Source organism: Rhinichthys klamathensis, unplaced genomic scaffold (assembly GCF_029890125.1).
Source record: "Rhinichthys klamathensis goyatoka isolate OS25496 unplaced genomic scaffold, OSU_Roscu_1.1 h1tg000272l_1, whole genome shotgun sequence".
Lineage (NCBI taxonomy): Eukaryota > Metazoa > Chordata > Actinopteri > Cypriniformes > Leuciscidae > Rhinichthys > Rhinichthys klamathensis.
Window position 1 is genome coordinate 1,403,437 of NW_026606792.1, and position 27,678 is coordinate 1,431,114.

Sequence of the window (27,678 nt, forward strand, 5' to 3'; positions counted from 1 at the left end):
GCCATTTACCTGGACCATCACCACGGGGCAATGCCCCACCAAACTCTCCTGGGAAGTCCCAGACGAACATGGGTCCGATGAGGGGGTCCCGACCACTTGACCCACAGTGGCCGGTGACACTAAAAACCCCCTTGTGAGGCACGGCGAGAGTGGCACTGGCGAAGGTAGTGTCCTGGCTCTCAGCAACCATTGCAGATGGGACGCCCTTGCTCATCCCACTGGAATCGAGTCCCGGCTGGCCGAAGTGGACGGTGTGCTGGAGGTCGATTCCCCTCTGAATAGGCTCGCTCCCTCGGCAAAGACAAGGAATGGAGGTGTTCTCGGCGAAGTTCTTCCATAAAGGATTTGGTCAGTGAGGACATTTGATCACGAACATCCCTCTTCAGTTCTTCACGGAAGGCCTGCTTCCAATCAGACATGACGGGGGACGGAGGTCTACTAGCAGCATTCGTGGCCATGCAGTGGGGAGGAACTACACTCTCGGCATGATCTTGCTCAAGTGCTAAGGCTTCCCTCCGTAGATCTTCAAAAGTGAGGTCTGGCTCTCGTCGGAACTGTATCCGTAAACTTTGGCGCACGGGACCTTCCAGCAATCCCAGTAGGAACTGATCCCTCAGTAGAACTTCCTCACCTCCCAGGCCATGATCCTGTCTCTTCTTCAACCGGGAGAACTGCTCCCTCAGCTGCAGTGCAAATGCCCGGATAGTTTGTCGCGGTCCCTGCTTACAATTGAAGAACTGTGTTCGCAGCACAGCAACCGGGGTAGTGTCTCCATATTGCTCCGTAAGGAAATCAAAGATGGCCCGAACCGTGGTTCTCGTTGCTTCCGGTGCTGCTTGCACTTCTCTTCTCGTTTCTCCCTCTAGTGAATTTAAAACAAACTGTACTCCTTGGGGGGCACTTAAACCTTGGAGTCCTACCAGGTACTCAACCTGGGTCTTCCATGCCGACAAACTCACTTCCGATCCTGGGCCTCCATACTTCTGGGCCCATGGGGCTCCCATAAAGATCGGCAGGACCGGCTGCCGCACCACAGGTGCCTCTTCGTCCGCCATCTTGATCTCTGGCCCCTCAACTCAAGGTGGTACCCTGCCGACTTACGCCAAATCTGTCACAGGTCGGGGGGGACAAGCCAGACTGCGCCCACCCCTCAAAACCCAGGACCACCTCGAGGAGCGTACCAGAGACCAGACAGACAAGAAGAATTTCTAAAAGTAACAATCTTTATTTGAATAAAAGCAAGAATTATAAGTCTTAATACGGGCTTCGTCTCTCTTTCCAGGGAGGAGGAGGCCGAGGGGTTCACTGCGGGGGCCCGGGTTACTGGCAGCCACAGAGGAGGAGGGAGCCGAACGCCTGTCTGGCGGGCAGGTAAGTAACGTGGTAAGAAGGCTCTTTTCGGCGTAATACAGGCGGACAACGGTCCGGGCAGACCAGGGCCGGGACCACGGGCCAGGACGGGTCTCTCTCCACAGGACAGGTGGGTAGCAGGTAAGTTTCTTCCAAGCGTCAGCTATTCGGCAGATGTTCTGCACAGGGGGCGATGGAGTCCAGAAGGGGGACTCGCTGCCGATCAGGTACGGGGTCGGGTAGGCAAGTCTCCTCCGTGCAAGGTGCTCTCCCCCGTGGCGTCACTGAGCAGCAAGTGTGAGGTCCTCCGAGTGCCTTTCCGCCCTTGACGGCTCCAGCCAGAGACAAGGGTACCCTGTATATTCCAAGACAGAGACAAGTGTGCAGGTTCAATTCTATTCCGGTGAAGTAAGGACTTACGGCTGGAGCGGGTGGTTCGGAGCAAGCATCGCTGCTGCTGGGCTGTGTCTCTCCTCTGAACAGGCAGCACACGAGAAGGCGGTGACAGAGGAACGTTCTATTTAAATAGACAGGACAAGTTAAACAGGACAATCACACTCCTCTCCCATATCACAGGACCTGGTGGCGAAAGTGGAACATACACATCCAACCTGAGGGCTTCGTTCCGCTAAATCAGCTGCCGCTGTCATGGCAACAGACAACAGCAAACCAGCACGGTGTGCCGGTGAAATCGTCCCGGGGGGAAACACACTCCTAGCGGAAATTAGTTCCGCTAGATTTGTCACCTTGTGACATGATTATGTAATTGCTTTTTGTTGTATTGATTATGGTGGAAGGCCACGGCAACAGCAGTGCTATCGAAATACAATTTGTATTGTATTGTATTATTATGCCGCATTAAAGCGGCCGCTTTTGAGAAACTGACAGGCAAGTGTGTCAGTAATTAGCCGGAATAAGAAACGAGGGCCTCGCTGGTGGAGAAGTTCATCTACCTGGAGATTCCCAGTGCCTTCAGCGGGATGGCGGATCCCGAACCCCGCACACAACATGTTTTGGTCGGGAAGTTCGGTCTGGACTCGATCCATTGAGGAGTAATTATGATCGGTTCAGAAATCGTTGGGCCAATCAAATTGCCAGGGCGGGCTTTATACGATGATGGACAGATGATCTGCAGTTACGTAATCAAAGAGCGCTTGGGTTGAACTGGTTTCCCTCAGAGATGACTGCAGCTGGAGAACTGAGATGTAGAGATCCCACTATTGCATCTGTTTAAGAAGAAATCGACAGCACATTCATTTTAAAAGATGAACAGAGAACTGCAATCAAGGCCTTTGTCGATCGGAAAGATGTCCTTCCTGCGGGATTCGGCAAAAGTTTAATTTATCAGCTGGCTGCGATGGTCGCTAAGAAGATGGGACGCAATGAAAGCCCTGTGGTCGCTGTGGTTTCTCCTTTGGTCGCACTCATGGAGGACCAAGTAAAAGAAGCAACACTCATTATTTTACTCTTCCAGCGTGTGTAGTTGAGTTCTGTTGACAATTTGCGTAGCTCAACATACGTCACTTACTGCATTGCTCTGATTGGTTGTAGGTCTATCCAATTGAGTGCAGAGGTTTTTTTTCCCTGGTTTGGTTAAGACACGCCTCATAATCAAAGCCCTATGGAGCAGTATCAGACTCATTCTGACCAGAATATGGCTATACTGACACACTTGCCTGTCAGTTTCTTTGAAGCGTGCGCTTTTAGCTGCACGATAAGCTTTCTTTGACTGTTAGCATTTTTAAGACCCTTTTCGGGCTCTCCATCTTCTAACATTACACTCCGACACGGTATTTCTTGGGTTGCTTAATAAGAGTTGTTGGATGACTCCACTGCTTTATCACCATGAGCGTAACGTTTGCATCATATCCTCTCCTCAGCTGGACTTTTGAGCCGCTGTGTTCGCCGTCCTGCCGTCCCCAGACACTGAAAACCACCGGCCGTTTACAGGGGCGTATCCTTCAGTCCTGGGGGAAAAACTCATTTTACACGCATTTGGCGCTTCCTGTTGTTGCGGGTGTATTATTGGCATGTAAAGGTCTAGACCCCGACTATGAGATGACCCCCTTTTTTCAGATGCAATTTGGTACATTCAATTGATTAAAATCCATCTAATGTATACAGGACATACATGCATCCAATGTATAAAACTCTTCTCAGAGAGTTTCTCAGGGGCTCAAATGTAAAAAGGGGAATCTGTCACAAGTAATTCCAATATAACAATACTACAGTAATTATATTTATAGGCCTGCACATTAGGGATGTCCTGAGCCGATCTCAAGACTCGGTATAGGGGTCGATTAAGCATTTTTTAACTAATCGTACTGGCTATCCTAAGACTGAGCCGTTATGTTACGTCAGCTGTCGCGCAGGTGTTGTGCACACTTTTTTTTTCTTTTTGTTGCAATTATTTTGCTTACTGTACACATAAAATACAAAAAGTCTATATCAGTAGTTTCATAATTGTAACCACACAGTACCAATGTCTTGTTTAAATCAGTAAAACAAAATGCTTATTTGCCCAGATACTGATCATTGATATCAGCTTGAGACATCTCTAATTTTAATATTTTTTTAGGAGATAATGAGGTGGCAGAGAAGAATTGTGAGGGAGTTATAGAAAGTGAAAGGGTTATTAGACAAATGGAAATATATGGCTCCAATATATGTCATACAAATGCTGAGCCCTTTGGCACATGGGCATGTATGATCCTCCACATCTGCTGGCCAAAATACACCATATTGGATGATTTCTTCGTGTATTACTTTTATGTAAAACAGAAGGTGGACATGTTTGTATGCATTCGTAAAGCAGGACAGATGCTTTTCTTCAATAGTTCCTTCTTATGGGATCATCTGACTCTATTTGGAGAGCTGTTACATGTGCTCTTCTACACTATCAGGGTTATTGATGGGAATGTTTAGCTTTTTTCATGGAGCCTAACAAGCTGAATATTAATGAGATAGCAGTTTTTATTGCAATGGTTTTTAAAGTGTGGTATCTTTTTATCATTCAGAGAATGCTACGAATATAATCTTTTAATCGGTTGCTTAAAGAACCATTGACACATGGAGCCAGAATTGACATTTCTGCCAATGACAACAATTTTCCTGGAAAAAGAAAGTGTTGATACACCTTGGCATTCTGTACTTGAGTTGAATAATAATGAGAAACCTCAATGGAGAGCATTGCAGAGAACCGAGGTGATATGTAATGGAGAATCATTGCCACAAATGTTTCTGTTTTAAACCCTGAAGTTACTTCTTCTGATCATCTCTTTTTGTTTGTTTGTTATTTGTTTTTGCACTGTCCTAGATTGAAACCCTTATTTGATGTTTCGAAACATATTTTAGCTGTTTTAATGAAAAGGTTTTCCATGGACATTTTTTATTTTGAGTTTTAGAGTTAAAAGAGCCCGGTGAGAATCTCACTCTTGTTTTTGCTGATATGGTAAGATCAAGAAACCTAATTGATTTGTGTGTGTAGTCTATGCAAGATCTTTTAACGTTTGAGATGACTCGGTGTTGTAAGGCAGCTTTGTGTTTTGTTTTTGAGGGGGACTAATATTTTTGCACATTCAGTATAACAACTTTTATATCTATTTTTGTGTGGTTGTAACCATTCTTACTTCTGAGGTTGTAAAAAAAAATGTTTATTGTACTTGCCCATGACTCATTTAGTGTAAATCTGTTTATTTTGTAATAAAGGTCTTTTTTTACAAATTATCTCTCTCTCAATCTCTCTCCCTCTTCAAACACACTCCCATCCCTCCCTCCCTCCCAGCTGTAACACAGACACGCACACAGCGACACACACACTTCTGCTCTTATTCTCCAGTAAAGATGCTGCACAAAGTCCGAGATCAGGTCAAGAAACATCCTGGAGTGAGTATTTTAATTCAACTTCCCTTTCTACCTGTTTAAAAAAAAAAAAAAAATACATTTGTTAATCTATAACAAGCATTAATAAGGAAATAAAACATAATCAGCTCATTTGATTAGGTTGCTTATATAATGCTAAAATACATCCTGAAGTGTCAATAATAATCTGAAATATGTAAATAAAGTGTTACATGTCATGTAGGACTAAACACTTTTATGGCATTAATAACTTCTGAGCAATTAAAAAAAACTGCTAACAATGTAGAATTAGTTCACTCATCTACTGTGAATGCTCTTCAAACGTTTCAAAATGTTAAACTTCAAATAAAAATGGCAGTAACACTTTATATTACGACCCGAAATTACGGTGTACGTTTCTGTAATTATAGTGTACTTCCGTGTAGGTATAAGGGAACAATATGTTAAGTTTTGGGTAATAAAGGGGTACAACCAGATATAATTTTTTTTGGCTTAACGTAGTTTAGTAAGAAAAGCCAATAAATTAAATTTTTATCATACTGTTCTTACATACAGCCATATATATATATATATATATATATATATATATATATGTGTGTGTTTAATTTACAACCCACAGATGTCAAAATTACCCTGTAACTACATTGCACAAGAACATATTTTGCCAGAAATGTGATACAAACTTTTATATACAACAGACGTAATATATGCCTGGATTATATTAACAGAATTGGTACCTGTTAGTTTTAAAATAATTACATTATAAATAATTTGCTTTTATATCTGGTTTTACCCCTTAATTACCCAAAACGTAACATATTGTTCCCTTATACCTACACGGAAGTACACTATAATTACAGAAACGTTCACAGTAATTTCGGGTCGTAATATAAAGTGTTACCAAAATGACTTTGAATTAAGATCATTGGAACTGGGGAAAAAAAACGTATTCTGTAAAAAAAAAAAAAAAAAAGGAGAACAATATTTCGATTCAAAATATGATAATAGAGATCTTATCTGATTGCAAACCGGACCTTTTATTTATAACACTTTCCAAGAGAGCAAACCCTAACTCATGTCATCTTCCACAGCTCATCCCGCAGTTTTTCTTCATCTGTCTGGGAATGGGTGGAGCGTTCCTGTATCTGTTTCGTCTTGCCAGAGGACCTCATGTCACGTAAGGAGATTATTAAATACAGTAATGAGTAGTGCCATTTAAATACACGTTAAACTGATTCTTCAGACATGGGACAATTGGATCTGAAATTTTAGATAATTCATTTGATCCTATTACCATTAAAAACCATAAAATGTCTATTGCATTTAATTTAATACCTGTGTGATATGCAAAACAAGGTATTTCATCCCCAGAGTAAGCATAATTTATGTCTAACTGTGTCATAATTCAATACGTGAAGCTGAAAATGAATTCTAGATTTAATTTTAATTAAACTTTTTAATTTAAATTAAACAATTGAGGCATTATAATTTTACATCTGACAGTGTTGACTGCCATCACGGTCAGATACAAAATGTGATAGTTAAGAAAGTGTGGTTTATTTGAAATATGTCTTTATGGTTTGGCTGTTGACAGCTGGAACAAAAGCAGTAACCCTGAACCCTGGAATCAGCTCAGTCCCGGATACCAGTACAAGGTACATGAGCACATCACATCAGTCGTGTTCAGATCGGACCCTGGGGGTTTGGAACGTGAAACTAAACTATTACAGGCTAAACCTACAGAGGGACATGGGAGACTATAACATAACAAATATCATTTTATTTTCAGCTTTCTCATTTGCTTCAACAGCAAAAGGAATTTGCACTTTCATGACTTAAACAATATAAAGGTTGATAATAGCAGAAGTCAAAAGAGAGAAGGATGTCACTCCCTCAGCATATGTATGAGAAACACTCACTTTTATATATAATTTAATAATATAGCACAAAACATAATGTTACACATTTGCATTACATTTAATTATTGCAGAAATGCATCATCATGGTCTGTGTAAAGTGTCCATTCTTGTTCTCTGTTATTAAATGTGATACTGATATGCAAGTCAAAGCGGTAACTCTTTATAATACTGTTCCTTCACAGGAACAAATGAGTAACGCAATATTAATATTCTAGTAACTACTATTAACTAATGTAATAGAAAAATGTTAACTGATCAGTAGAGTTGAGAAGAGATATGTTTGTGAACTGCTGTGTCATGCTTGGGTATCTGGGGAGGTGCCGGGTGTGACCCTTCAGGAACATATGGGACATGACCTTTGACCTCAGGCCTATGATGGTCTGGAGATAAACATGAGCCTGCGTGACAGTGGCTCTCTTATCGGAGAAGGCAGACAGAAGCCGGCGAAGACCTTGAAAATGCTATAAAGGCTGCCCATTTCCTCCTGAATTAATAGAATGAATACTTCTCTTTTAATAAATACTTTTATAAATACTTTCATTCTCTTATAAGAGAGAATAAATACTTTTATTTTATACATTTGATTCCGAGTGTCTCTTTTGCAGTGATGATGTTTAACAAGAATTTTTGCCACAACAATAACAAGAAACTCTAATTAACAAATTAGTAAGTAATAGCGCTCAGTTAAATGTGTTAGTTCACTATTAGCTAATCTACTAATAGTTTCATACCTCCCAGAGAACTACTATATACAGGTTCATAATTAACAGGAATAATGCATAATTTATAATAAAAGGTAACGGTAGCCCACTAGTAATGACTTTAGTGTTACTACATCCTTCTAAAGGAACTGCTAATTATTTGGATCAGTATCTAACGTGAAAAACATGATAACTCCCTAATATTGACTGAAGTCAGTGTTAGCTCTTGAGATTTGTGTAAGGTTGTGGATAGTAATTCCTTCCGATGGATTTGTAACACTTCAGTCATTACTAGTGTGTTCCCATGATCTTCACTTTAGATACTGATCTAAATTATTAGTAGTTCCTTTATTTGAGTCATTACTAGTGGGTTACCGTTATCTTATAACCTGTATATAGTAGTCTTCAGTGAGGTATGAAAAATAGTAGTTATTGATTAGCTAATAGTGAACTCCCACATTCAATTGAGGGCTATTACTTACTAATTCATTACTCAGAGTTTCTTGTTAGTTAATAGTAGTTACTAGAATATTAATAGTGCGTTACTCATTTGTTCCTGTGTAGTTATTCATTAATGAAGGAACAGTATTATAAAGAGTTACCGTCAAAGTTTGTACTAATATCATTGTGTGGATTTTAGTTTGCAATGTGATGAATTTGGAGTTGTGTTTAAAGTTGAGTTATTTTACCTTCTAATTGCTTATTTGCAAACATGTCACAGTCACAGTTGCACTGTAGGTTACTGTGGATCTATAGACGTGCGAGTTATTAACTACAGAATCAGAAATAGCTGTCCTCGCGAAAAAGAAAGAGACTCCAAAAAAAATGAGTTGTGGTTTATCTGGATGTGTATTTTGAGAATGATTCATCCCTGAACTGAGTGGCTTCATCAGTGTAGAACAGTATGTTTTGGTATTTCCTGTGGATCTCATTTCCCTGATGGTTTAATTTGCGGCAACACAAGGACTCGAGTAGAAGCCAACAGAGAACTGTAGAGAAAGATCAGACACTTCATGAGACGGATGTGCTGCATGAGTCAAGAGTTCAGATCAAGCTAAACGCTGGTCAACAGGGCTACACTGACATGCCTGTGTGGGGAATGAACTCCTCTCTGTCCGGCTGAGACATGTTTAACACGCCAGTGTCTCAGAAGCCTGGTTTCCATTACGGATTTGCGCAAAAATATGCGATATTTTCTAAATGATGATGTTTTCATTAACCGATATTATGCGACTAAACCTTCATTTTTTTCCTCTTGCGATCAGTCATTCCAAACATCATGGTAATGGATGTCGGTTTACGTAGATCTCAGCCACCGCACTAGACATTACTGTTAATGGAAGGAGACGTAGGCGTGTGTCCAAGCTTTAATGGCAATACTTGTGAGCGGCACATATGAGCTGTTTCTCCCTCCTATCTGCGTATTGATAAATTGTTGCATTTCTTAGTGGTTTATAATCCAGTATTCCTGTAGCCTAGAAATCTAGACGCACCCAAGCGGCAGCAAAGTGTGGTCTAGCAACTCTCCGTTGGCTTTTCGAGCTGGAAAAACCAAACTCTGGTCAGGCCAATCACATCGTGTATAGAGTTGGTGGGCGGGCTTAACAATGACGGCAGAGATGTGACGGTTCCGCGTGATTTCCATAGGTGATTTTGGGGATATAGGGATATTGAAAGACAACCGTTTATCGCGCCCCTCGGATTGAGGTATGCCAATTGTGAGTTCCCAGACCTAACATCTTGATGTAGGTCTGGCTTGCCAGGCTAGTATTCCTGTGATACTTTCGTCTTTTATGAGTTTAATAAAGAACTCAGTCTCATCTTCTGTCCAAACACACCGCCCCATCTTTAACCCTCTGGGGTCTGAGGTGTTTTTGGGGTCCTTGAGATGTTTTGACATGCCCTGACATTTGTGCTTTTTTCAGTTGCTTATAAACATATTACTGGCACAGGTGAAATTACACTCTATTTAGCACAAGCAGGACTACCATAATATGTGAGCAACATGTGTGTACATGTTTGTATTTTTGAGAGAATATTGTTTATGCATGGTTATTGAAAAAAACTAAACAAAGTTTCTGAAATAAAGCCACAAAACACTTACTAAATATGTGTCCACAAGACTTTTGACTAATGGATGTTGTCGCCTAGAGTTTTTGCTTCAAAATGATCTGAAAATCATCCTTTCTAATCATTCACATAACACAATAGATTCTTTTAAATTGTGAAAAATATTTTTTTTTGTTTGGAAAAGCAATATGCGAATGGGTCTGAACGGCCCAACCCCATTGTAAATAATTAGGTGGTTGAGAAGACAAAGACCCGCATATTAATGAGCCTTTCATTCAGGTGTGTCACACAAGAAAGAATGCAAGGACAATATATATACATACACACACACACACACACACACACACACACACACACACATATATATATATATATATATATATATATATATATATATATATATATATATATATATATATATATATAAAATATAAATATAAATGAAAGTCAAAAGCACATTTTTAGTCATCCCTGGAAACAAATCCTGTTCAAATGGGTTATATGGGCCATTCTACAGAATTGGTTCAAAGTAAGAGTTGGAAACATCTTGTAGGCCAATACATTTTATCATACATATTTCAAAATGTAGGCCTAATGATTTAAGCAAAACTTTCTTTAAAGGTTAAACCAACCTTTTATTTTGACATGTTGCCATGTAGACCTTTGAGTCTCTCTGTGTTGTTTTTAATATGACGATAGTTTTTCTCAAATCAAGCTAAAATGCTGCTAAAGTGACTCCCAGAGCGGCTGTGTAGATGAAGTGCATGCATTAATGTCCTCATATAGGCTGAAAACATCGCGAGCATGCTTCAGTGTGTGTTGTGTGTGTGTGTGTGTGTGTGTGTGTGTGTGTGTGTGTGTGTGTGTGTGTGTGTGTGTGTGTGGTAAATGAATCCGCGCGTCTGAGCCATTCATTCACTGAGACACAGAAAATGTATGATTCCTTTTATAGTCTTTATGCATCAGTGATACTTAGCAGTTGTATTTCCGATTTGAGCTTGAGCTTTAGAAATGCTTGGGAAAATGTAGCTTGTGTGGACGCTACCGCACTACTCAATCAAAAAAAGAGCTTCGCTACTGAAAAGCTATTTGATTCAGAAAACAGCGACGCTACCACCACGCTACTGAGAAATGTTGTTAAACTAGTAGCGTCACTACTAGTAGAATCACTACTTGTAGCGACGCTACTGCCCAACACTGCACGCAATTGATATTTAAACAGTCTTTGTGCAGTTTACAGACACTATTCAATAACGCGATTAGAATAAAGCACTTAAGAATAAACTTACTACATCAGCTGAATCCGTCGAAATGAAACTACCAGCACTTCTGAGGTAACTTTCCAGGATTATTAAGATAGTATTCCTCACAGCGCAGCAAGACGAGGTAAAGCACAAGATTCTTATTAAACTGGATGTTTTATCCAGCTGATGTGGGCGTTTTCATGGCTTCGCAGAACGCGCATCATGTTTATTTTTCTTTATTTGACAAAAAGCACAACACTTTGTTTTTATTGTGAGTATACAGAAAAAAATAGACACTTAACAGGATCTAATGATGTACAACACTTATTTGTAAGATCAAAATCAACAGAGTAATTTGAGTCGCTTTTGCATTGATAAGGAAAAAAGTGAGCTCGTCGCGCCGGCGCGATAGCCGACCACACACAGATCATGTGACTTTTCCGTACAAATGCAATTTTGCTAAATATTCCTTTTTCGACTTGCCTAAAAACCACCTCCATCAAAGTTTTTTAGCGATAAATGGGAGTTTTTGTGAAATTGAGGGGTTTCCATTGGGCGCATTTTCAATTCGCAATTTCAGTTCGGTCAATTTGAAGGGTAATAATTAATAATAATTAATTACATTTATATAGCGCTTTTTCTTGGCACTCAAAGCGCTTTACATAGAAGGGGGAATCTCCTCAACCACCACCAATGTGCAGCATCCACCTGGATGATGCGACGGCAGCCATATTGCGCCAGAACGCTCACCACACACCAGCTTACTGGTGGAGAGTAGACAGAGTGATGAAGCCAATTGGTATATATATATGGGTAATGGAAACGCAGCTAGTGACACTCTTTACTGAGTGTTGTGGACAGGTTAATTGCTTGTTTCCTTGCAAAACTAATTTTCTTACAACCTTCAGTCAACATTTTATAAGTACACTGTCTTATTAATGAAACATACAGTACAGAATATACAAAATGCCATCAGCATGTTTCATATAGGTTAATGGGTTAGTTGGATTTAATATTTTAAGCAGATTTATTTATTTATTTATTTATTTTTTAAATAATAATTTGTACAACAGTATATGATCAAATAGCACTTTCTCTTTGGCAACCATTCTGTGCAATACATGATCAAGGGAATGTGCAGTTATTTCAGACAATCCAGCTGCTAAAATATGAAAAGGAAAATATCGGAATGATGGCAAAATGTTGATTTGAGTGCTTGTGAGATGTTCACTGGTTGACAAGCCGTCGTTCTTGCTGTCAGATGTATGATGTGCTATAGATCTGAGGCAGCACACCTGATTTGCACTTCCTAAACGACTGAAGCCTAGAAACTTGCACAGAAAACAGCCATGGTAATACAGAAGCAAGTTAAAACTGCTCTATATAACATCACTGTCTGTCTCGACCTGCCATGCAATCAACACATGTCTTCTTTCTCCCATCTTTAGTTTGTGGCCATTAACACAGACTACAAAAACCTGAAGAAGGAAGGACCAGACTTCTGAAAGTCAGCGTCACGGCTGTTGGCTCAACTTTCATCACCAGATGCCCTTTACCTCACCAGTACAAATACAGACAATAATACAAATAAATAAAATAAAAGAATGAGGAAAATAAAACAAAAGCAATACTTGAAATAAAGACTGGTTTTCAAACTAGTTCAGAGAGAAATCACTCTTTTATATCTTCACAACACACACTGGGAAGTACTTATTAGCATGAAATGAAGAGCTGAGGAGTGTTACTTTTGTTTATGTGCATTAGACTTTAAGCTTGACAGAAATCCCTAAAACTGCAGAGATAACATGACCTCCCCCTAGCGAGCATGAGAAAGGGCGATAGGAAGACGAGCAGATGTTTGTCTTTCTGTAAACAGAACCTGAACAGCAGAGACTCATGGGAAGGAGGCTGATCTTCCTGCTTGACGTCTGGGATTATTTGGGAAAGCAGTTCTGTTCAGAGTGACACACATGTTTATCTCTGTCTCTGTCACGATGTTTCTATCTGCACGTATTACTGTCTTCATTTTTATCGTCACCACCATCCAACCATCATACAACACACGTTCTCCTCGCTGACTTGGCAACCCGTACAAACAAACACAGGAAATAGGCAGCCATTAGACTCGCAGTGTTTATTCTCCAGACCCCCAGAGACGGTAAAAGAACACATATAAAGATGCATGTCTTTCTTTTTATGCAAACATGTTATCCATGGTCTTAGCTACTGCTACTACTTTTGTTGGTTTGATTTCCAGTGTCATAGACTGACTCGACAGACAGATTATCTTTCTCTAAACTGATTTAGGCACGTCTAATCAAACTAAGGCGTAAAAATATTTTAGATCGCAGTACCGTGAAGATAAAATGCATTTCAAAAACTGAGAATGGACACAGAGCTTTATTTATACAGCTGAATTCAGTTACTGTGATGAATTGAGCAAAACTTTACTCAGGATGATATACAAGATTTTAATCGAAGTTTAGCTAAACGTGCCACTATTTGGTCCCTTTTCAGTTAACGAGTTCATGAGAAATATTGATTTGAATTAGAATCATGTTCATTTGTCCATCCATGTATTTTGTTAAAAATATATTTTTTTTTTTAAACTACCACAAATAATTTCATTTTAAATGTTTAAATTAATAACTAATTAGGAAACTTTTTTGGGGAAAAGGATACATAAAATATAGGATAATCATAAAAACATAAGACAATGTGGGTTTAAATTAAAAGTTTTAGTGACATGACATATGTTTACCTACAGATGTTGCCAGTTCACAATGGCCTTTTTACCATGGTGTTTGTTACAGTAAATATGCATTTACTGCTCTAATCTACTGTGTGTAATCTAAAGTGGCGCTATAATGGGTGATGGCCTGGTTCACACACTGTGAGAGGAAATGTTACACATTGCTGGTTTGCATAGAGTTTAGTGTTTGTATTCCCTGAACATTGTGATGCAGTTTGAGAAATATATATTCCATGTTTTGTGCTAAATGAATAAAGAGCACTTCTGCAAAAAATCTACCTCTGTCCACTGACTTTCTATATATTCAGAAACTTTATATTTCATTTATTTTTATCAGATTGCAAAACCAAATTCGAATTAGGGTACGATATGCCTAAAACTGAGAAGTTTTTCCTTTGAGTTTTACGCGTGCAGACGTCAACAACTAAAAACACTGTATTCTGCTGCCAGGCCATTAGATGGCGATGAAACACTATAGACTGAACACGTAATACCCATGTGCATATTGTTAACACGGAGACTGTTTTTTAAAAACTTGCACTTTGAAAAACGTTTTCAAAAGTTGTCGTGGTCGTGTAAACGAACGGCCAAAACCCATAAAAAGTTGTATGTTTTTAGGTGAAAACGGTGTCGTGTAAACAGCCCCTTACAGTGCTGCATTTCCTAAAAAAAATACTGAATGCCTTTTTGCGTTCATACTGTCACATGTATGTTCTGTTTTCATTTGGTTTTCACTGTGTTGTGTTTCTCCGTTTGTTCTATTAGTTCAGTCATCCTCGTTACCCACCTCGTTTCCCGTTTTCCACACAGGAATGAAAGTTTATCAGAGCTCGAGTTGAAGCTGCTACATCGAGCCCCTCTCCAGTGGACAGCAAGCCAAATAAGTTTAACCTAATATCTTAAAGATTTTATGGGCAAACAAACTCGTTAAAGTCTCCATAGTTACTGTAACGAGGTTAGATGTTGGAGGCGGGAACCGACAAACATTCAACAACTTTAATTATCAAATTGTCCAAAACAAAATGCAGCCCCTCACGGACGACTGCTGTCATAACAAAACACAACATAAATCCAGGCCTGTCCTCTCTCATCCTTCACTGTCGTCGCTCCTCCTTTTATGCTACCGCTCCTCCGTGAGAGATACGAGACCGGTGCGTCTCGCAGGAGTCGCTCATCAGTAATCACGCTACTGATTTAATATGAGTTTTCTGTTCAGGTGTGTCTCGTCTATTATCTTGTTAGCTCCCCTGTTTGCCTGTGTATTTAATGCCGCGTTCCAGGCAACCTGTAACCCGTGTTTTTCCAACCTTATACCCGTGAAAGTGCACTGGAACGGCAGTCAAACCCGTGACTTCCCACCCGTGAACTCGTACTAGATCGATGTACTCCCAGGAACGAGCTCTGACGTCACATAGCCCGCGAAACCATACAAAACAGCAATGGTTTGATTACATCTAGCTACCACAATTCCTTGCGCTCAGGTAGTTTGGCGTGACTGGCTTGGAACGTGACAAAGTCGTGAGTCGTAGTTTGAAGTCGTGATTTATGTGCTCAAAAAACTGCCTGGAACGCAGCATAAGTCTGAGTTTGCCTAGTTGTCTGTCGACTTCGCTGTAAGCCTGGTTGTTCTGTTCGTGTTTTTTGAAATTGCAAATTATCCTGAGTATTTCTGTTAGATTGAGTTTGTGATAAATAAAGATTGCTGCAGATAAGACTCATGACAGATCAACAGACCTTATAAAATGGGTCTTCCAGTAGTCCAGTTGCTGTGAATGGACCAGGAACATTGTTTAACAGGTCTTTGAGCAAGTTGATGGAGAACAGAAGCTCCTCGGCTGATTATGTGGAGGCCATAATGTTTGGTCTGCAATACAAAAAGCAGATAACAACCAAATGTTCCCCTTATCTGCTGTTTGGTTGTGAGGCTTTGTACCCATGTGAGGTACCTGACACCCATGAGGTTAGCACAATTGTGTTTTCACAGTTAATATTTTGAAATGTCATCACCTTTTTATTACTACTTCTTCAATGTTTATGCACAATTTGCCTCTTTACTCTAGATCAATAAAAGTATGCAGGAAATAGTTGCAGAGGAGAGCATTTCTGAATGCGTTAAACGGCAAGGACAGGTTGTACCAAACCTTTCAGGACAATATGGCACAGGTGCAAAGAAAAATAAGAAAGAGGAAATGCGAAAAAGAAAAGGCCGTTGTCATGCAGGTTGGGGACAGAGCACTGAGGCAAACCAAAAGAAGTCAGCAGAGAAACGAAGGAAAACTAGACCCCGATTATTTTGGCCCATGCACCGTCACTAGTTGTAGGAAAAGCGCAGACCTTGTGGATGACAATGGCAAACTATTTACCAGGGTAAACCTTGATCACCTGATACACTTTTTAGAAGATCCTCCACCGAAACTCCTCGCCCCCACCTCTCACGTTCATCTTGTCACCCTGCCATTCAAACTTTCTCTGACAACTTTCTCCGTCCTGCGCTCCAGCCTATGGTCTCTCGTCCCGCCCCTTGGGCTGATTGTATCCACCTTTTAAAACATATGCAAAGAGAACAACATTCTATTTTTTTTATTTAATTATTTTTACTATTACAAGACATCTGGAAATGTAGGGGGAAGTAGGTCCATACAAATATTTACCTAGGATCTTGAGCGCCTCCGATCTCGGGAGAAGCTTGAGAGTGAGTTGAGCTTATTCTGAACAAAATTTTAAAAATATAATTCTTGATTTATTTTTATTGGACTTTATTATCTTTTTTTTTTTTTTTTTGATTGGTTGGTTGTGGGGAACAATATCTGTAGTCACTTGGGTATGTTAGGATGACTTGCTTTCGTTTCCTTTAAAAAAAAAAAAAAAAACTTGCAAGATTATATTAACTTCATTTGTGTTGTAAATTAGATTTTATGCTTAGATTGAATATGATAGTTGCAAAGGCTGATATCACAGTGTGCAGGCCAAGTTTGGTAGCAGTTTTTATTTGTCCTGGATGTCAAGACCCAAACTGGTCATGTATGTTATGTTTTTTTTTTAATCATCTATTTTTGTTATCATATCATGTCTTGTCCATGTACACTTTTGTAAATAAAACTTTAATACAAAATCAATTGCTGTCTGTGGCGAGCAGGACGAGGCCAAGGGCCGTGAGGGAACGATGCGAGGCCGGTGGCGTGATTACTGATGAGCGACACCGGCTTGGTGGATGGAGAAATGAAGCCTCTTGTATCGGGGAAAGATTCAACGCATCAGGAGTGTCTAAAACAGGGCCATCTTGTGGCAGGTCAAGTTTATAGCAGCCACAAACCCAGAGTGTGCAGCTCTGGGGTCTCATTTATAAAACTGTGCGTAGGATCCTTACTAAAAGTGTACGTGCGCCCGAAAGCCAAAAATGGCGTACGCTAAAAAAATATTCAGACTTATAAAACTGTTCGTACGCCAGAACCTGCGCAAAAATCACTTTATAAATCCCAGTCAGCGGAAGAATGTGCGCACATGCGTCTCCTCCCCGAAATAACCATATATGGAGCTTACAACGCCTAGTTTTACTATGCATATCCTCATCTGCATATCATTTGCATATGATTATTCATCCATGTGATACCATGTTTAACGATACAAGATATTAGGAAAATATGAAATACGGAAGTGCTGTCACATTAGGCTACATTAATAAAAATCATAAGCCTATCCTTGCCTTGTTTTTGAATAAATAAATCAAATAGTGCAAAATACATTTCAGAGAAAGTTTCTCAATCTCACTGGCCAAATAGTATTTTTAATTGATTATATTTTTAATGGAAACAGATAGATCTTGTGCATTATTTGCACAAAACTATTTTCTCAGACAATCTGCTATTATCATGATAAGCAATTATGTATGTAAAACATTAAAACACAGAATGCCAGAGGAAAAGTGTTCAAAAGCATTGCATCCACAACAAATATTTATATTTATTGAATATAAAAAAATGTTGTAACTTCTCAGTAATGATTTCATGTAGTTTAAGTGTTTAACTCCATTAATGGGAATGGCATATTTAATCTAAATGTTTATATCAAAAGTAAAACATAGTTTAAATCATTATTTTATTTATTTAAAGTGTCATTGTGAACATGCACTCTATTTATGATTATGACTCATAATAAAGATTTACGGTTTTACTTCATCTGCCGTTAGATAGGCTATATATGCGTCAGTTTCACTAAACGGCCCAACGCGCTCGCTGGCGCGGACATTTAAGAAGGGACGGATATTTGCTTCAAGTGATAGGTGTAACGAGTCAGAAGGCTGAGGCAGATCCATTTGCAACAACTTTAATAACTCAAAGGCAGACAGAAATAAACTCAGGAATTCTTGGAGGATAACTCAAAGACACAGTCAGAAATAAACTCAGGTAGCCACTGATGAGGTTGCGCAGGCAGCAGGGTGAAATCAGGCTGGAAGTCGGAGGCAGGCGGCGTGCATGCAGCAAACTGGAACAGGCATAAAGGTCTGGGCAGGCGGCGAGCGATCATAAACAGGGACAGGCATAAAGGTCTTGGCAGGCGGCTTGAATCAGTGTCCGGATCAGGCAGAGGGTCGAGAGGATGGCTGCAGGCAATCAGAGTAGGTTAGTATAGCGAGGATCAGAAATACGGGTAATCTTGATACACAGAAACGGCTCGGACATGCACACATAGAGAGGCAATACTTCGCAATGAACACTGAGTCAATGAGGCAGATAAAGGCTGAGCAATGATTAATGCAGAACAGGTGAAGGTAGTCACAGCGCAGATGATGCATACTAATAAGAGAGTATGCAACACACTAGAACTCAGGAGAGGGCGCTCGTGGTTGAGAAATGATGGACTCAGGGAGACTGGACGCCGTAACAGAGCCCCCTCCCTGCGAGCGACTCCTGGCGCGAGGATGCTGACGACGGCGGGGTCTGCCACGAGCACGAGGTGCAGGTTTGTCAGGATGAGTACGGTGAAACTCTTGAGTGAGCGAGGGATCCAGAATGTCACCAGAGTTGACCCAAGACCGTTCCTCTGGACTGGAGCCCTCCCAGTCAACCAAATACTGCAGAAATCCCCCCCGACGTCTGGAATCCAGTAGCTGATGAACACGGTAGGCTTCCTCACCCTCCACAATGATGGCTTGGGAGGACTGTTCAGCGGATTCTCCCCTCCTTTCCTCAGGGGGAGGTGTGGCGGGTTTGAGTAGTGAGACATGGAAAGTGGGAGATATTCGCAGATGCCTGGGCAGAGCTAAACGGAAGGATACTGGAGTTATCTGACGCAAGATCTTGTAAGGCCCCATAAATCTTGGACTGAGCTTCTTGCAAGGAAGGTTTAGACGTAAATTACGCGTGGATAACCATACCCATTGACCTGGCTGATACTCTGGGTTGGGACGGCGGTGACGATCAGCCTGCCTCTTACCACGGTTGACAGCCCGCTGAAGGTGTGTATGAGCCAGATTCCAGGTCTCCTCGCTCCGATTTAGCCAGTCATTAACTGCGGGAACGTTCGTGGGCTCACCAGACCAGGGAAACAGGGGTGGTTGAAATCCGAGAACACACTGGAACGGAGTCAAGCCCGTGGAGTGTTTCTGAATGGAGTTTTGTGCATATTCTGCCCACATCAGATACCGGCTCCAGTCCTTCTGATGGAGTTGGCAGTAGGACCGGAGGAAACGGGAGATCTCCTGGTTGAGTCGTTCAACCTGACCGTTGGCCTGAGGATGGTAGCCGGAGGTAAGACTCACGTTAACTTGGAGCATTTGGAAGAAGGCAGACCAGACTCGGGAAGTGAATTGAGGACCCCTGTCCGAGACGATGTCTTCAGGCAGACCATAAAACCGGAATACTAGATTACAGAGGTGTTCAGCTGTTTGCAGGGCTGTAGGAAGCTTACTGAGGGGTATGAGGCGGCAGGCCTTGGAGAAGCGGTCGATTACAGTGAGGATAGTGGTGTGTCCATCAGATGGTGGCAGATCCGTAATAAAATCGATAGCAATATGAGACCAGGGTCGTGTAGGTATGGGCAGTGGTTGAAGTAAACCGGCAGGCATGAGATGGGAAGCTTTCTGGGTATTACAGGTTAGGCATTGTTGAACGAACCGACTGGCATCCTGGGACAAGGTGGACCACCAGAAGCGATTCTGAAGGAGATGGATGGTGGAGGTGATACCCGGGTGTCCGGAACTGGGCAGGGCATGAACATGCTTAAGCACTTCTTCTCGGAGAGCTTCGGGAACATAGAGCTTCCCCGGGGGGCATTCTGGAGGAGTCTCGGAGTCAGCGTTGGCCAGTTCGAGTTCGGTCTCGATGTCCCACCGTATGGGACTGATGATCAGATCAGGATTGAGTATGGTTTCTGGAGTCTGGATGGTTACCTCAGAATCAAACTGACGAGACAAGGAATCCGCCTTGACGTTCCTCGAGCCCGGACGATAGGTGACAGTGAACTGGAAGCGAGAAAAGAACAGAGACCACCTGGCCTGACGGGGATTCAGCCGTTTAGCCGAGCGCAGGTACTCCAAATTCTTGTGATCAGTCAGAACGATGAAAGGGTATGTGGAGCCCTCCAGCCAGTGCCTCCACTCTTCAAAGGCTGCCTTCATGGCCAGCAACTCACGATCACCCACATCGTAATTCCTCTCCGCAGGACTGAGCTTCCTGGAATAATAGGCGCAGGGGTACAGTTTGGGAGGCGATCCTTGACGCTGAGACAGCACTGCACCCAGGCCGGTACTCGAGGCGTCCACTTCAACCACAAAAGGTGACTCTGGATCAGGATGATGCAGGATGGGGGCTGAGGTAAAAGCCTGTTTGAGACAGTTAACGGCTCCGGGCAGCCTCTTCACTCCAAGGCAGACGAGAAGTACCCTTGCGAACCAGCGCGGTAAGGGGTGCCGCCACCGTGCTGAACCCTCTGATAAAGCGGCGATAAAAGTTTGCGAACCCTAGGAAGCGCTGCAGCTCCTTCAGAGTAGTGGGCTGGGGCCACTCCACCACTGCCCTTACTTTGCCATCATCCATAGCCACACCCCCCGGACTGATGATGTAGCCCAAGAACGAGGTAGAGGTTTGGTGGAAGTCACACTTCTCCATTTTCGCATAGAGCTGATACTGGATGAGCCTCTGTAGCACAGCACGAACGTGTTGGACATGAGCTTCTAGGGAGTCAGAGTAGACCAGAATGTCGTCAATATAAACGATGACGTGGCGTTGGAGCATGTCTCGGAACACGTCATTAATGAAAGATTGGAATACAGCTGGACTGTTGGAAAGCCCGAACGGCATAACCAAGTATTCATAGTTAACCAGATAAAGGCTGAGCAATGATTAATGCAGAACAGGTGAAGGTAGTCACAGCGCAGATGATGCATACTAATAAGAGAGTATGCAACACACTAGAACTCAGGAGAGGGCGCTCGTGGTTGAGAAATGATGGACTCAGGGAGACTGGACGCCGTAACAATAGGCTTGGTGAGTGAAATTATATTTGTATTATCTTTCTGTATATGTATCATTTTCTTTAGATTTTCTGTCTAAAAGTGACCAAAAAGACATTTAACTCCAACTCACCATCTGTGTCGCCAATTCCCTTTGTCTCCAGAATGTGCGCATGCACGGCTCAAAGTTTGCTTAAAGGTGCGCACATTCTCCCGTTAAGTTTGTTTTTTATAGATCACAACCTTTGCGTGGAAACTGCCGTACGTACGTTTCCAGCCCCGTTTTGTGCGTACGCACGCTTTATAAATGAGACCCCTGATGTTTTATTCATTAAGCAAAAAATAAAAGTCTGACAATATTTAATGTGTTTAGTTTTCTGATAATATTATTCATATATAAGTGTGGCAATAAATTAAATGTAACAACAACAACAATTATAATAATACTAATTCTAATAATAGCAAGTAAATGGTGAAAATGGTGGTAATTATGTTTTTATATAGCAGAATATATGATAATGTAATATAAGCTATATGCTTATATATAAAACATGTTAGTAAATGGACTTGAACTTCCATAAACCTGTAGTAATACTCTGGATTCAAACATTCCGACACGCAAAGTGAAGCATTCAAGAAAGTGAGGCTTCGTTTTTTATTGATCACGTGTTTTCTCTGAACCATACACGCTCCGGCACGGAGCTTAATTTTTGTTTATTATTTTGGCCTTGCTCCCTCCTGAAGCTTTTGTTTTTCTCTTATATTTTCTGTTTCAATAAATGACGCTTCAGTTTGATTTTAGGTTGGGACTAGGAGTGATCTTTTTAGAGCTGGGCTGGAGATTAGAAGTTCCCCATGATATCTCTCTCCTTTTTGTTACATTTTTCCTTAACCCCTAGACTTCATGAGGGGAGAACGTAGCAGATGGAAAATGTGTAGTTGTAGAAATGTGGCTTTCAAATGAAGCATTGCTATAAAAAAGCACACGCAGGTTCCTAACTGACGACGAAGACTTGACAGAGCAGCCATATTAGGTTATTGTGTGCAGAGGTTTTTGGTCCAATAATTAAAACCTTGGTTTTTCAGAATTAAGTAGCAGGAAATTACTAGTCATCCCATTTTTTTTATATCAACTATGCATTCTGTTTATTTTGTGTATTGGTAAGTTTCATCAGGGAGCGAATAAATATAGTAGTGAGCCTTGCTGTAGCCTCCTCCATATTGAACTTAAGATTGACATGATAAACTGTCTCATGATGTTGCTATCACTAAAGCTGATTATCACAAAAATAAATGATTTCATTACCTGTAACAGCAGAAGAAGAAATCTGCCGGGATTCAAACTCAATATTGTAAACACAAGAGAATATCCAGTTGAGCGATTGCAGTTTCAAGTAATAGCAGGGTCTTCCTATTCAAATAATTCCCAATTCATCATCGTTTCATGGTGGTAATGTGGTATACAGAAATAAGTTTGAACCAAGCAGAGTGTAACAGAAATACAGTCAAACCAAAAATTATTCAGACACCAGATATTTATATTTTTTTTACTAGTGGGTAATAGTAGTTAAATTAGTATTAGTAGTTGTAATAAATAAGTACTATTAAATAATGAATTAGTAATATTAAATAGTAGTTTATGTAAGTGGGGATAGCTAAATAAAGTATTATACCCAACCCAAACATTCTGCATACAGTGGACTATCAGTAAAATGTATAAAAATTTGGGACCAAAAATTATTCAGACACTTTGACCTGACTATCCTTTTTACACCACAGACTGAACAACATTAAGTATTGCTTGGTAATTTGTTGACCTAAATATCTAATTGTGTAGTTAAATTTATATTTACATATTGTATTACTATTTTCTAAAGTTAACTATAGCGAATAAACTGTGATAATCTGAGAAATGTTAAAGGTGTGTCTAAATAATTTTTGGTTAGACTGTAAGCATGAACAAAGTAAAGAGTATTAAATGAATGTGACAAAAAGAGTGTATTTGAATCTACTTTATAGTAAGTATCACTCTTTCTAATATATGATGATCGATTTTTTTTTCTGGCCCAGTTTATTGAAGCAACTGATCACGATTGCTTATCTTTTTCTCCCCTGAAGGGGAGGAGCCGCCGCCAGCACACGTTAAAGAGACTCCCACGAAGCAGGAGAGGCGTGATTATTTTATATAATTATTTCCCCCTCATCAGGAAATACATGCATGCATGTGATGTTGAATGTATTGTTGACATGTTTAAAATGGTGTGAAGTGTGAATGTCATTGTTTGAAAGCGTTAATCAGTTTATGAGCAGAGTTTTGAAAGTTCGTTCAGAGTTCAGCATACATCACGCTAGTTATGCTAATGATGGAGACCATGCGGTCTGGAAATAGCATGGTAACGCTAATGAGTTAATGATTGTGTGTTTTTTTTACAAATAATATATTATAGTACAGATGTCTGTGTCTTAAAAAAAGAATGTATTCATGCAAATGTGCTACATGTTCTAGAAATCCACAGTATATAGAAAAACTAATCATTTGGTATGTGTATTTTCGGTGTTTATTTGAGTTCTATTTGTTTTTTTTTACTCACTCAGGATAATTATCACTCAAGCCTCTTCACCGGAAAGCGGGATGCTGCAATCAAAGGCTTTGAGTGAGTTTACTACAGAAATGAGTTATTACATCACTTTTTTAAATTCTTGATTTCTGTGCATTTGCTGCAGAGCTTTTGTGGTTGAGCAGGGCCTGTAAAGCAAGGTGACAGTACCATTTGTGGTATATATATATATATATATATATATAAAGATAATTTTTTTCCTACTAATACATAAATCAAATGACATTGTGCTGTTAAAGTGACTGCTATTGTATTATGCTTGTGCATTTTTGTAGCATCTGAAATATCTGCAGACTGGGGAAAGCACTGAGGATGAAGAGCCACAGCAGCAGACTGGAAATGGTACAGTGCCTTGGATGAGACCCTCCATCACTCCACCTGCCCTTATTGCCTCATCTGGCCTGGATGTTCCTGTGGCCTCTTCATCCTCAGTGAGCCCACAGCCAGCGAGACCAAGAAAAAGGCCAAAAGACCTAGAGGACCTAATCCAGGAGATGGGAAAGCAGCTGAGAGGAAGGAGAGACAACGGAGAGAAATGGAGGAGAAGGACCGAAGAGAACGAGAGGAAAGACAAGAGAGATGGCTCCGGGAAGCAAGTGAGAAAGAGGAAAGGAGAGAGAGGAAGACTAAAGAAGGGGATGAAAGATTCCTTTCCATCCTTGCCAAAAAATAAATCATAAGACAAAACCACATTTTGATAATTTACAAATTTGGGTTTATGTAAAGAACAAACAAGTTTTAATATAATAGAATTAGATGGTATAGATGGCATATAATATAATTAAATATATATTAGGGCCGGGACTCGATAAAAAAAAAAAATCTAATTAATTAGAGGCTTTGTAATTAATTAATCGAAATTAATCGCATTTTAAAGCTGCTGTCCGTAACTTTTTTAAGTTAAAAATAATCCAAAATAATTATATAAAAAAAAACATATTCGGCCAGTGGTCAAAACTCTCTGCTTGCCATAGCTAGATTCAAAACGGTTAGCTTGTAATAATGATTTTAACTCCAGTGGTACTGGTGGGTTTCCGCGGGAAATTCGAGCATGTCTTTGCGTCATGACGTCACACCCGTACACATAAAGAAGGAGTTTCGGCTAGCCGGCTATACTGCGCGTGACGAGATGTAGAGATGTATAGGCTTTTCTCGCAGCACTTTACATAATTAAACTTATGGCATCCAGAAAGATCCAAACAACAATCATCAGTGTCAACTGGAGATTCAGCAGTTATAAAACCCAAAAGACTTCGTACTTCGGATTTAAGGTGGCTAGAGAAAGAGAAAGAAACCGTCTCATGCGAACACAAGGATTAAACATCGGCGGGGCTTTTGAAAAGTGCGTGAACTCCGTGTTTTGAAGGGGTTCAAAACAGAAGAAGAGACGGCTTTTTTCTGCTGAACAAGTAAGACATTTCAATAGTTCAATCGTGTAACAGTACGTTTTCTTAATTCACACAGTTATGGAGTTTCCTTTGTTGTGCCTTTCCCGTTTTGCTATTATGGAGAATATGAATTCTGAACTACACAGGTAACCATAAAACACATTAAATGTAACATGAGTCACGCAATGCTGATGTTGTTAACATGAACAATTTGAGAACAAAGTAGGCTATAATTTGCACGGTTGCTGTAAATCGCGTTGATTAAATCTAACGAAGCTTATCATGTCGAATGCTTTTTCCCCCTTAGTTGGTCAGAACAAAAATGGATGTTACTTACTTGTTCAGAAGACATTTTCTTATGAAAATTCTTATGTTGGTCAAACTTTCAAAAAGTGAATCTGTGATTCTGTATGACATTATATCCACACAGCGCGGTGACTGACAGCAGCACTCGCCTCAAAGCACTGTGTTCATCCGCGCTGTTTCATGCCGATTTACAACCCACGCAAAGATGATAATTCCGCGAATCACTGCAGTTACAGATTTCGAACAGAGAGATGGCGACAAAGAGGAAAAGCTACGGACTGCAGCTTTAATTGCAGAAATATTTGACCTGAGAACAGGGAGAAGTAATTTTTTTCACATGGATTTTTAGTATACCATTGAATAATGACTGAATACATAAGCTTAAGCAACAAAATATTGTTTATTTTTGTTCAACCAAGTCCAGCAGACCAGTGCAATTTTTACCATACATTTTTTTTTTTACCATTTACCATTAGCATATTGCTACGCTACACTACACTAGTCTCAGCCTCAGACGTCACGCCCACGGAACGTTGGCTAAACGTCTGATGCATATGGTACACTTAACTGGAAACACTTCAGGAATGTCGAAGTCGTCGTCTGACTGGTTGAATTTTATCGGATTTCCGGGGGGCGCGAGTGTCGCGTTTATTTTCGGTCTGCCGGGAAACAAAGCGCAGACGTGTGATTGCGGAAGAAAAACTGTTGTGTTTACATGAGTGACAATGAGCATTTATCAAGATCAGCTAAACGTAGGATTCTCAAAAGTATGCGAAGTTCACGGCATAGACTCTTGAAGTGTTCTTCTCCTTCTTGATTTTCTATGCTGACTGACTTGTTGCACGCCGGTCTGTTGTTGTGGGGACATTTCCACACCCCGAAACGTGACGCTGAACGAAATAACTGTAATTGGTTGTTTGACATGTCGGTCAAACGGCCTTATGGGCGGGCCTTGGCCAAAGAAAGCTGCTAGGAATTCCAGACCTTCAGCCGTCAGTCTGAAGGTCTGGCTACGCGAGATTAACACTACACTAATAGCAATAGCGAATTATTCCTTGTTGCATAGCTTGCACACAACCATGCTCTTATCGACGCTTCCATCCGTTCGTTTTTTATAGCAAAATGTCCCATCCACGGGGGCCAACCAAAGTGGTCTCGTCAGCTTCTTCGTTCATGTTCACTGTGGTTTATTGTTGTCTGAAGTCATCATGAACGCTAGTTGGTGCTTCAGTATAATCGGTCTGAAAAATGAACGTGTTAAATGTTAAAAATGAACTACCCCTTTCTCGTGTGTCTGTATCTCGGGGTTGCCGCGCGCACACTATGTATTAACACCGAGTATTACCGCTAAGGGCCTCGGTTAACGGTTAATGAAAAACTTGAAAACGTGCAGCCCTAATTTGGATAAATTAAGGTACAGTAGCTACATGTTAATTATTCTTAAAGAAAAAAACTGTCAACTAATGCTGTAAACATACAGGGAGCCCTGTCAGCTGGTATTGTTATTAAGGTTAAAACAGTGTTTTTATAATAATAACGTAATATTTTTTAATTATATAATTAAAATGTAATAGTACATATATTTAACAAAATACTCCTCTCTATAGTTAATTTTTCTACCTAACTAACATGCTATGGTCATTTAATGGCTTTACTAAGGTAATTGTTACTGTAACATTATGTGACATTTTGTTCTCCAGCTGTTTTACTGACCTCTTTCCGCAGTTGAAACTGATTGATCGATTACACGAGAAATTAAAAATTTTGGTAAGTTGTACTGTATCAACAACATACCTAATAATGTTCATTCAAGTTTATTTACTATTAACTTGTAGAAAAGTGTAGTAGTAGTAGTAATAGTAAACTGATGCGCTACAGCGATCTGTCACATCACATTTAAGAGTGCCAAAACGCTATTGTTTGAATTTCATTATAAAATTGACAGAATTTTAAAGCTAAGACTTTGTGTTATATCAAAATGAACCTGTTCTGTCTTGTATGTCGGTGTTAGTGTCCTCT

At 40.4% G+C, this 27,678-nt stretch overlaps 1 protein-coding gene across 1 annotated transcript; it reads left to right on the plus strand.

Moving 5' to 3' along the window:
- The first annotated feature begins 1,524 nt into the window (after positions 1–1,524).
- ndufa4l2a (NDUFA4 mitochondrial complex associated like 2a) lies at positions 1,525–12,762 on the plus strand. Its single transcript, XM_056268477.1, has 6 exons — positions 1,525–1,577; positions 1,927–2,027; positions 5,135–5,235; positions 6,303–6,388; positions 6,806–6,866; positions 12,594–12,762. The coding sequence occupies exons 1-6, from the start codon at positions 1,525–1,527 to the stop codon at positions 12,648–12,650; spliced, it is 459 nt and encodes a 152-aa protein (XP_056124452.1). The 3' UTR covers positions 12,651–12,762.
- Positions 12,763–27,678: the final 14,916 nt, after the last annotated feature.